Below are 12523 nucleotides of genomic sequence, written 5' to 3' on the forward strand. Positions count from 1 at the left end.
AAATAACTTGACCAACTACCAAACGCAACAAATTATACTGAATTGGATTTACGGATTTAATTTAATTAAACTTTTAATAACTAAAATTGTTCACATTGGATCTTAAGTTTTAAAGTTTTGAATCTTAATATATATTTAGTTTATTATATTCTTTTTTAATTTTGATTCGTTGGTTGGTGCCTAGAGAAATTAGAGTGAGAAAAAAAGTTTGGCAGTACATCTATTAGTATTATAAATTGCAAATGAATTACAACGCTAATTATCAACTTTTTAAAAAGAATTATAGAAATTATTTAATTTTTTATACTTTTTATCCTTTTAATTTTAATTTTAGTCAGTAGTTTTAAACAAATTAAGAAAAATGAGTGTGACTTTATGAGATATGAATATCATTCATTTAAAACATAGGTATATCTATGTAAAAATTAAAAGGGATATAGATATCTTAAAATATAAGTAGGGTTAGGGTTTTATAACACGAAATTAATTGATCCGAATATATTATTATGTGAAATTCATTTAAAGTTTTATTTCATCAATTTATTAGTATTTATTTATAGTCTGCAATTAAAATAATAATATTTTTTTTAAAAAAAAACTAATAATTTTTTTAGAGAAACTAATATTCATTTTATTAAATTATTTTCATACTATATATAAATACCTACATAGTTTAAAGTTTAAAACAAGAAAAAAAAAACATTCTCGTATTATATAACGAGACGAGACATAACCTAATATAAATATTATTAAAGTAAATTTTACAATTAATATATTTGAGAAACCGAATTATCTACCAAAATACTAAGACATGAATCCTAAAGTAATAATTATTATATTCTTTTAAAAAAATTGTCATAAAAGACATTAAATTTAACATATATATATATATATATAGATAATAAATTATGATTTAATAAGTAAATAAATAATTAATTTAAATAATTTGCAAATAGTAAAATATTGTAGAACAGGGTGGGTTAACGGCGGGGACAAAATAGTCACGTGAATAGCTGCATCTCCGTCTCCGTGTGAAGAAGTGTGTGCATAACATAACACAACATTGACAGGCGATCTCAACTGTAACAGAAACAGAGCTTGAGCCACCTTCGCCACACCGACCAACGCAACAATGGCATCGGCCTTCGTCAAGCTCGATGATTCTCCTATGTTCCAAAAACAGGTTTTCTCCTTCTCATCATTTCCCAATCTCAATCACACTTTTCGCTATCCATTTTCCTTCAATTTTACCTTCGCTTCAGATTTGCTTTACTCACAACAATCTCTCGTCTGCAACATTATGCTCTGCTCGTAGTTTCTCATCATGCTTTGTTTTCCCTTTCCTTTCTTTCGTTAACCTTCAAGATTGCTGCTAAGATAAGCTTGGATTCAGAGTTTATATTTGCCTTTTTGAAATACTGTTTCGTAGCGAGAGAGCCGCAATGATCTATGCTATGTATGGTTAGTTACTTTAGGGATTTGATTGGAAGTCGTGGAGTGAGGCTTTAGTTTAGGACTGCTTTGGAATTTTTGTTTTGTTGATTTGGATTCGAGCAAGGAAATAGGAATTTATACGAGGTTTTTGTGAAAGGTAGATATCTTCCATTGACACTTTTGTAGGGTAGATTTCTTATTGTTTACTTTTGTACTCCTTTACTCTCTTCAATTCATGTAACTTGTTCAGTTTATCCTCAAAGTAAGTGTATAGTATGCATTTCCATTTATTTATATTGATCAAGATTCTTGGATTAGTAACTCTTTTGGAAAATTCCTAGTTCTTTACCATTTTTGTCAATATCATTTCTTGCTGTAATTTATTTATTAATCTTCCATGGGACAGTTATTTTCTCTTGAAGAAACAACTGATGAGTTAAAGGATCGGTGCCAGAAACTATATAATGGGTGTAAGAAGTTTATGTAAGTGCTCCCGGGCATTCCTATGTAGAGCAGTGTTGGATCTATTTTTTATTTGCCAAGTGAATTCTACGTTTTTTATTTGTGAATGTTTTTCTTAAAGACAGCTGAAAGAAGTATAGAGATGTTTTTTCTCCTCTTGTCATGATTATTCCTTAGGGATTGCTATTGCTGATCACATATGCTAAGAAATTAAGTAGCTCTGTTGCATCTGTGATCTGTGTTGGCTCACCCATTATGTTTTAATTATTCTTTTGGGAGAATTTCTCATCCCAATCCTAGTTGTACTTTCTCCAGTTTGTTTTTAATAGTATTATTCCTTACTTTTTCAATATGTTTTTTTGACACTTTTAAGTTGGTCTATTAATTTAATGCAAATGTGTTTGAACCCAAAATTGATGTTAATTAATACTACCGAACTTGGCCATCAACTGGTATATGCTGAATATCTAACTATAAATGTTCATCAAGTTTAATTAAATGGGAAGAGTCAGTTCTTTTGAAATAATGGTTTTCATCTAATTGTAACTGGATGGTTGTTGATTAATGATTGCAGTGTGGTGGCTAAAAGATGTGTCTTTAAACATATAACCACTTTTTAATAGAAAATTTCACCAATCAATTTTGCCCAAAAAACCATATGTTGGAACCACATCTGTACATTATTAATTCTTTATTCTGTAATTCCTCAGGACAGCTATGGGGGAAGCATATAATGGAGAAATATCCTTTGCTGATTCATTAGAAGTATTTGGTGGTGGCCAAGATGACCCTGTTAGTGTATCAATTGGAGGTTGTTGAAATTTATTTTCATTTATTGTTTTATTTTAGCTTTATTCTAATAAGCGAACCCAAACTGTGCTTCTGAAGCACGAACTTTGACATGGGCACCGGGAAAACAACACTGTATGTCTATGTCAAATAAAATTAAATATAAACCTCATAAACAAAAAATTAAAATGATGATCAAGATTTGTAATCTTTGTATATTCATCTTTTTATCATAATAAGCCTCAACATGACTTTATTTTTTTAATATTTTATGTTGCATCAAAAGCCATTTTTTCTGAATGTTGTAAAAAAAACTAGTGTCCTTGAAGTGTCCATCTTTATGGAGGTGCAAGTGTTAGCTCAAGTGTTGGAATTAATAAAAAATGATTTTTTAAGGAGACACTTATTGAGGAATGTTGGACATGTGCTTGAGCTCCATATATTCTGGTTTGGAGCCTGATGATAATATAATAAGTGGGATTTCCAATTGATTTTTTTGTAGGGCCCGTCATAACTAAGTTTATTACCACATTGCGCGAGCTAGCTTCTTTTAAAGAGCTTCTTCGTTCACAGGTGTGTCCTTTAACCAGAATGCTGCACCACACTATTTTTCTCAAAGTGTTAAGTGATGAAGCTACTTGTTACTTTAGGTGTTTTATCTCGAAGACAATGGTTTTTTGTTCTGCTTATCCTCATCAATTTTTGCTAAATAAACATTAAAAAGATATCTCTTTTATTTTATCTCAATTTAAACTGAATCATAATAAAATTGACAGGATATAAGCTTGTTTAGTGTATTGAGTGCCCATTTGCTGACGTTGTTCAAAGATCTATTAATGATTGTATAAATCATACATTTATCATGTATACAGTAGTAAAATGACAATTATGTGACTTTTTCTCTGTTTCTCCTTTTACATTGTTTTGTCTGTGAATTGTGTCATGTTAAAAACAGGGCTAATTGAAGAAAGAAAAAGGATAAGAAATTAAGAAGTCCATTTCTCTAGAACTCTAGAAAAGTCAAATGGAACATCAAGAACAGTTTCCATATTTTGAAAAACTGAAGCAGTTTGTAAATGATGACTAAACCTATGAAAGTACGCAGTTATTCTTTTTGCCCAATGAAGAATAGTTTGAAGGTTTTACCTTTGTCTGTAATAAAAATCAAACTTTAGTTGAAAATTATTTCCTTTTTAGGTTTTCTTTTCATGAATGTTTGCTGGTTTCATCATAGCTGCTAGGTTGCATAGTAAATGAATAAAGAGAAACAAAAATTAAAGTTCAACAGTTGTGTACTTATGGTGGGCAATCTCCAAGGCCATCTAACTTAATGTTCTGGCATAGATTTTTTTATTTGAGTAATTACGTGATGGATTTCTTGTATAGGTAGAGCATGTATTGATTGACCGGCTGGCGGAGTTTATGAGCATTGATTTGCAAGATACGAAGGTATTTATTTTTCTAGGGCTAGTGTTTCTTTTGTAAAATTTCTGTTTTACACACACAAGCATTACATTTACAGATTTACTTCATGCCTGTTTGTATCAGGATTCTCGTCGTCGTTTTGACAAAGCTGTGCATTCTTATGATCAGGTATTATTTTAACAATCTTATGATCAGCTATGCCTTCCTTGTGATGTTCAGAAATTCTTATTACTGTTCAATGCTTTTGTCGAATGGTGTCTAAATGATAATTCTTTTCCTTTTGTGATGCCTGAATATCTTCTTAGTGGTGTCTGCTTTGGGTATTCATCCTATATAATGCTCCTTGTTGCTGTTGTTTAAGTCGTTTAGTTATTTATCAACTTTTAGGATTCCTCATAGGAGAGTTGTTCAGATGATTTTAGTCCTTTGATTGTTAAGCTTGTGTATTGATTCATTAGAATTTCTTGCTTTTATGGTAATTGACCATGATTTATGTGGACTTATTATTTCCTAAGCTCTTTGTTTAATTTGTCTATTGTCTGAACAGTTGTTTATGGTAAATTGTACTTGGATGAGAGCCCTAGTTAATTCAGACTGCTATTTTTACAATCTAAGTGCTCACATAAGCATTTAAGTAAGGTTTGCTTAATTTGACATTGGTTTCACTGCTAATTTAAAGTCTGGCTTGTAAAGACATTCTCATTTTGTATGTGTGCCTCTTTTTCAAAGCGGCAATTTGCTTACACCATTGTTTTCAGTATCATAGTTTTTCATTTATCTTATGTTTTATGCATATCTGGGTTATATTTAAACCAAAATACACAAATGTTAATTATGTTCTAACATATTTGTTATCTTTTTAATTCAGTCACGAGAGAAGTTTGTCTCTCTGAAGAAGAATACACCAGAAGACGTTGTAGCTGAATTAGAAGAGGTTCGTCATATCAATTTGTATATGATTAGTAGCTTCTCAAAAGTTCTTGTAGAATCTGAGGTTTCTTAACTTTCTTGTTCTGTGTCGTGATTTCAGATTATGATAAAAGACTTATATCGTGACTTCGGAAGATGCAAATTTAAAAGGATAATATTACTAATATAATATCATGTGAAACTTGCAATAGCCAACTTGTCTTGGGTAATGCCCAGTCTTACACAGGAATTTCATAACTCATGGACTTTAAAGGCTGTTGTGCTAATACCACCACACCCTGAAATTAACATTCTTTCTGAATTTGAAAGCAACTCCAAAAGTCTGATAGATACCCTGAACTAGTTAGGCCCAAACCCAAAATAACTTAGGTTTATGTTAAGAAAGAAAAAGAGTGGCATTGTAGGGAATTAAAAAAAATTATGAAAGAGAATGAGAAGGATTTTTCCACGTAACTAATTGCTTAGATGGCAAGGTGGTATAAGGCTAGGGAGTGAGAATTGAGAGGGTAGGCTTGAATTAGTTGGGACTTTGGGAGAGACTAGGCAATCTAAGTTCCTTGAACCTTTTCCTTTTCTTTGTATTCTCTTTCCCACTAGTTATCATATGATCAGGTCCTGTATCACATTTGAGCATTCAGCATTGCTGTTATAATTATGGCACCTATCAATCTATTTTTAGTTTTAGAGTGGATAGTGCATATATTAGCACTTTGCATTCTAATATCTCCATTGATTCTGAGTATGATATTATGGCAGCCTGATTTGGAAGGGATAGTATGCAGTCTATAGTATCAAAACTGAAAAATATAGATTTAAGAGACAATTTAGTGAGGCCAATATGTGCACCTTGTTGTTCAGATTGTTCAGATACCTATTTAAAGTCCTTACACATTCACGACATTTGATTTTATTTTAATTTGATTCATGGATGACACTACATATCTGACTTGAACAAATAAGATGGATAGAATGTTAATGTTACATCACATGTCATGACCATGCCTGACACCAACAAAGTTTAATTTTAAAATAACAATATCTTTATCAGGACTAAATACTTTTTTTGGAGGACTAAAATCATTTTAGTCATATTTTACAGAAACATTGTTAAGTCTTTTGTTGCTTAATTTTTGTCATTTTTTATGACTAGCTGTGAGTCAATATCTGATTAATAATCTCATACTCTGATCCATGGCAGGATCTACAAAATTCAAAATCAACATTTGAAAAAAGCCGCTTCAATCTAGTATGTCTTCTACAATTGTGAATCTTTTTTTCTGACATCTCCACAGTGTTTTTTTATTACGAACCTAGCCATTGGGTTTTAAGGAGTGCAGGTAAACTCACTCATGAATATTGAAGCGAAAAAGAAGTATGAGTTCTTGGAGTCCATTAGTGCAATAATGGATGCTCATTTGAGATATTTTAAGCTGGTCTGTAAATTGGTGCAAATTCTGCATAATTTGTGTTTTATATTTTTAATTATTACTTTGTACCTAACAAGTTATCTTTTTGCTTTAGGGTTATGACTTACTAAGCCAAATGGAGCCCTATATTCACCAGGTATAATGTGTAGTTTCCTTTTGTTTCTTACAAGTATGACAATTGACATGCTTTGGTCTGTTTTAGTAGGCAAACTGACTTTATTGAGTTGAAGCTAGAGCATTTTATTTACTAATTTTAAACGACAGGTTTGAAAGGACTAGATGAATTGCCCTTTATAAGTTTCTGGAACATTAATATCAATTACACTCTTCTTCCTCTTTCGAGTGTCAACAATAAATTTCATAGTATAGTTCGGTCTTCTTATTTGCAATTGTGTTGCCCATGTAAATAAGAACAATGGGTGTTATGAACGCATCCGTACTCTCTTTAAAATGTTGCTCAATCTATGTGCTTGAGAAAGGGGAACTACCTTGTAAGAGGGCATTTAATGTCAAAATGTGCTTAACCTTTCTATCTTCTGATTCTTTTCATGTATCTCTTTAGTGAACACATTGTTTGTTGATGCATTCTTCAATATCGTTTGGTGAATGTAGTGTGTTAATATTCTGATGATTAGTCAGCGTTAAATAATCTAATATGATACTTCGTGCCTTTATTACGAGGCTCCTATTCGTGATCAATGCCTAAGTGCTGCTTCTACAAGTATGGCATTAAGAGCCTTCAGCTCTTAATTGCAATACCACTTCTATTATCAACTTCTTTTCATAAATTGTCTACTCAAGACTAGGAATGATCATATTCCACATCCAAACAAAAGAATTTTCTAAGAGTAGTTAATATTATACATCGTGACACCTCAAGATTTTATCTTTGACACTTTTATTTTTTAATCATCAACTTTGAAGTAATCTATTTAATATTTGATAATATTGACTTTCAATGGCTCAAACCTAGATTGCTGCATGAAAATTCTGACTTGATTGTATTTTTTGGTACTTTCGTGAAATTAGGTGCTGACATATGCACAACAATCTAAAGAACTTGCTAATATTGAGCAAGATAAGCTTGCAAAACGGATTCAGGAATACAGAACACAGGCAGAGCTGGAGAATATACAAGTTTCTAGCAATTTTACTGAAACCATTCCAGGTTCTGAAGGCACCCATGTTGTAGGTTTGAACTCGTACAGAAGTTTAGATTCAGGGATGCTGTCTGCACCCAAAGGGGAGGCAAGTAATTGGCCTTTTACTGGTTAATTGATGAAAGTTCTTCAGTTTAAAACTTTATGTTAAATAAATAGGCTTTTATTTTTTTTCCTTTTTCTTTATTTTGATGTCTTCTACTTTTAATTTTACCCTTTCTTACAGCTTCAAACAGTTAAACAAGGTTATCTGTTAAAACGGTCATCAGGCTCGCGTGGAGATTGGAAACGGAGGTTCTTTGTACTTGAGAACCAAGGGAATTTATATTATTACAGAGTGAAGGGTGCCAAACCCACGGTAATTATTTTTGTCTTATTTTTGTTTTGACTTATCAAGCTATCTCCTAATGTTTACTTCCATCCCCAGGGCTCTCAGGCATATAATTATGGTCGTTCTTATGAACAAAATAGTGGAATGTTTGGTAGATTCCGTTCAAAACACAACAGGGCTGCATCACTGAATGATGATATTTTAGGTTGTTATACTATTGATTTATGCACATCAACTATAAAGATGGATGCAGAGGATACAGATCTACGACTTTGCTTCCGAATAATTTCTCCCTCAAAAACATTCACACTTCAGGTGTCTGATTGACTTATTCCATATATTTTAATGATTAATAAAACAAGAGGCCGCATTGTGTTAACTTGGTGATAACCAAACATTTATTATTTTGTACGGACCCTCATCTGTGAGGCAATTTTTCTATTTCAGGAGAAAATAGACATTTTGTTGGTTGAAGTTGTAGTTTTGTATCTTTTAGATTGAGCCTCTTTGTTTTATCTTGTATCAAATTTAGTGTGCATGCTTCGTTTAGTTCTGGATTGGTTTTTAGTTTGCTGATTTTCTAAATCGTTTTCATCAGGCTGAAAATGAAGCTGCTAGGATGGACTGGGTTAACAAAATTACTGGAGCTATCACATCACTTTTTAATTCACAGTTTCTTCAACAGGTTATCTATTCAAACATTTTGAAGTATACCATCATGCCAAAATGTTCATATAAGATGTTATATCAACACTGTTTCATTTATAAATTCTGCAGCCTCAATATGGTAGAGAGAATTCACAGAAAAAAAACTTACCACCAATTGGTGCTTCTTTGTCAAGTCAATCGGAGGATGGTCAGAAATCATTGAGAGATGACTTATATTTCAAGGAAGGGGGTAGTGTCTCTAAGATTTTAAGGGGAATTCCAGGGAATGATAAATGTGCTGAGTGCAGTGCTTCTGAACCAGAATGGGCATCTCTAAACCTTGGCATATTGCTATGTATTGAATGCTCTGGAGTGCATCGAAATCTTGGTGTTCATATCTCAAAGGTGCATTCTTTCGGATATAAATGCTAACCAATTATTTGTGTCTATGGCTGTTAGAGATATTTCTCTTTGCTGTTGTATCAATTGCTGTTCTATCATGTGAGTTATAATATAACTGACATTATTAGTCTGTTACAACTACTTGTCTACTTGTTACAACTACAACTATATATAGGATTCTTTAACAGAATTACTGACAATTCAGAATGTATGTAATCTAGAAAGTTGTACATAGTTAATATTAGCTTAGGAAATAATCTCCACTAAGTCTATTAAGAGCCTATATATACAGATTCCTTGCATAAACTATCTTTACATTCTAGTGAATAAGAAAGCATTCCCATTTACTGAATTTTCTTTAACATATTATGTTGTATTTTTATCCAAATCTTCCCCTGTAAAGTGCTTGCAATTTTTTTGCAACTCTTTCTTTATTGCCAAGGACATTCATTTTAAGAACTCATTAGTTTTGACATTTTTTGTGTGTGTTTATAATAGAACTTAATCAATTTTCTTAAATTATGTGATTTCTGATTTGGTATTACAAATTCATTACCATTTTCTTAAGGTATATTTTATATGTGAAATGCAGGTGAGATCTATAACATTAGATGTTAGGGTGTGGGAAAATACCATTTTGGAGTTATTTGATAACTTAGGTAATGCTTATTGTAATTCTATATGGGAGGGCTTGCTTCTGCTTGATCATGAAAGGTAAATTATGGATTTCCTTTAGCAATGCATATTGAGCCTGTGTGGACAAAAAATTTAGGAGAACAAAATATAAAAAAAAATGAAACAAGTTTCTTCATAAGTTAAAATTAGCTTATGCATAAATAATTTGTAGAAGTTCTCTTATATAACTTCTTTATATTTTTTTTTTCTAACTTCTGCACAACTAATTTTAACTTATGGAGAAACTCATTTCATTTTTTCTTATTTTTCTCTTTTAAAAGTTTGTTAAAAGCACGAGTAGTTATACTTGTAATCCTTTCTTTTTGGGAACAATTTTGTGCAGGGTAGGTGAATTACATGTGCCTGTTAAACCTTGCTCAACAGATGCCTTCCAAATCAAAGAGAAATACATCCAAGCAAAGGTAAGCAGTTTTGGTTGAATTTCACTTTTAATGGAAGTTTCATGGTTTACTGCTATAAAGGAAGCTTGACATTTTAGACATGTGACAATTTCTTTCCAAGAGACAGTTTACGTAACTCTTTCATTTTAAATTTATTTCTGTTAAAGAATCATATTCTATCCACTTCAGATTTTTTAAAAGAATTCTGTTATTTATGAGTTCATTGAGGTATTTGTTCATATTCTTTAATTATAAATTATTGTGTCATTTAATTATAAATTCACAAAACATTCTTCAATTCCAATTGAAGGCCAAACTACATAATTTTTTAAATTGTTAGTTCATAACTAAAACCTGAATAATCCTTACGACTTTGGAATTGAAGAAAGTTTTGTGGAATTGACTTCACCTTTCTGTTGGATAAGAATTACTTGCTTTCATTGCTAATAGAATTTGAAATACCATAGTTGATGTTTGCTTCTATGGAGAGATCGTGTACCCAGATCACTGCACTTTAATGAATAAATTAAATGGTAATCTTTTATTATCGGATTTCAATCTTGGGATTCTCTTATTTTTTTATTCTCTCTTTCTATATATACACATTTTGTTTCTGCTGTTCCTGTGTCAGTTTTGCATTTTGCATGTCAGTTTTACATTTTTGACATTTAATATTATGTATTGCTGTATTATGACATTATCTTTTAGGAAGCCTCTGCTTTCTTCACAGCTTTTACTGTGACCTAAATATTGTTGTCATTCTTGTTTTTCTTAACCAGTACGTAGAGAAATCACTAATAATCCGAGAAGAGGATATACCTGAGAATCCTTCAGTTTCCATAAAAATTTGGCAAGCAGTTCAGGCTGCAAATGTACGAGAAGTGTATCGCCTCGTTGTTACATCAACATCAAATTTGATAAACACAAAATATGGTGATGAGGTTCACCATGCTGCTGATGCTGAAGGGCAGCAGCATGATCCCGAAGCCTGTCTGAAGGTTGAAGAGACTATTGAGACTGAGAGGTGTTTCCGTGGATGGTCATTATTACATTTGGCATGTCTCACTGACAGTGTACTGATGGTTGAGTTGTTGCTCCAATTTGGTGCTGATGTAAACATGTGCGACTATCATGGAAGAACTCCCTTGCACCATTGCATTACAAGTGGGAAAAATAAATTGGCAAAGTTTCTATTAAGAAGGTAATACGTTTACCTGAAGCCAATTTGTCTTTGGGTATTAGTAACTAGTTAACAATCATACAGTCTTCCTCTCGGTCTCCCTGGATTTTTATTCTTGTACGAGTTGTGTTGGAAAGAATTAAGAAGGAAGTGGGAATATATGTTTCTTCAAATCTCGTAATTCATAATTATCCCAACAAATACGTTCCGTTGTCTTCTATGAAGCCTTACTACTTGGATTGTTCCTCAGTTCCCTATTTTGTGTGTGTCACGAGATGTTTTAGACAACTTCTCATCACTGCACAAAACAGCTAAGATTTTTCATCTGCCAAGCTTTTGTGTTCTATTTGGCATCATTTACATGTTATATGTGTGTGTGAAAGATAGACATTTGTATGAAGCTTGTACACATGCATTTCTAACACAAACTTCCAATGAAAGCATAAACTAACATATCATTTTCCCAGGGGTGCAAGGCCGTCAGTTAAAGATGCCGGAGGGCTCAGTATACTTGAAAGAGCAATGGAGATGGGAGCAATAACTGACGAAGAGCTATTTATCATGCTTGCTGAATGCTAGAGAAGATGGATCTGGAATATATATTATGAGTGTTGAAGATATGCTGTTGTTCATTAAGTAAAGAAAGTTTGATTACATATTCTAGAATGCCAAATTCATTGAAAGGAATTTCATATTTTTTTTATAATTTATCTGGATCCATATTTGTTGCTGTTATATGGTAGAAAACACTTTAACCTGTATCTCTAATGAAATTTTAAAAGAATATATATTCATTAAGATACTTCCACAAAACAATCTCATTTGTGCAATTTCATTATTTGTTCGTCTCACTTTCTATTTAGACTAATTTTGATTGTATTTTTCAGTCACACAATATTAACTAATGATACATGGTTATATAATAAAGTGTCATTCTCTTCTTCCACATCCGTCGAATGAACATGTGAAACTATAAATTTGGAGATGATCAAGATAGTGAATACTAAGTAGTACATAGAGTGAAGAAATCTTATTAAAATAAAATAAATTTTAATATTATATTAGGAAGTGAGTTTAAATTTTGGAAGATAAGATTTGGTTTTACTTATATTGTGTAATTCTTTAGTTGATATAATATTTTCAAGAATTGGCTAGGTAAATCATATATGGTGAACTGTAGTCTCAAAGTAGCAGAGCCATATTTCATTCACTGTATAAGAAGCCTGGGAGGTTCCTTCAACAGATCACTCAGAAAAACT

General features: G+C 31.8%; 1 protein-coding gene across 3 annotated transcripts; it reads left to right on the forward strand.

The window, feature by feature from the left end:
* Positions 1-988: 988 nt before the first annotated feature.
* On the forward strand, positions 989-12077 carry LOC137817577 (ADP-ribosylation factor GTPase-activating protein AGD4). Of its 3 annotated transcripts, none has more exons than XM_068620923.2 (19): positions 989-1183; positions 1841-1917; positions 2612-2707; positions 3188-3258; positions 4072-4134; positions 4234-4278; positions 4979-5044; positions 6239-6286; positions 6378-6473; positions 6562-6603; positions 7497-7715; positions 7854-7985; positions 8055-8273; positions 8557-8643; positions 8736-9011; positions 9601-9722; positions 10027-10105; positions 10864-11285; positions 11732-12077. In XM_068620923.2, the coding sequence occupies exons 2-19, from the start codon at positions 1899-1901 to the stop codon at positions 11841-11843; spliced, it is 2214 nt and encodes a 737-aa protein (XP_068477024.2). In that variant the 5' UTR covers positions 989-1183; positions 1841-1898; the 3' UTR covers positions 11844-12077. The 3 variants fall into 3 exon arrangements, with proteins under 3 accessions (XP_068477024.2, XP_068476984.2, XP_068477062.2); XM_068620883.2 differs by having other exon boundaries at positions 994-1183; positions 2607-2707; XM_068620961.2 differs by lacking the exon at positions 10864-11285 and having other exon boundaries at positions 994-1183; positions 2607-2707.
* The last annotated feature ends 446 nt before the right edge of the window (positions 12078-12523 follow it).

Source organism: Phaseolus vulgaris, chromosome 11 (assembly GCF_051622355.1).
Source record: "Phaseolus vulgaris cultivar YP4 chromosome 11, ASM5162235v1, whole genome shotgun sequence".
Taxonomy (NCBI): Eukaryota; Viridiplantae; Streptophyta; class Magnoliopsida; order Fabales; family Fabaceae; genus Phaseolus; species Phaseolus vulgaris.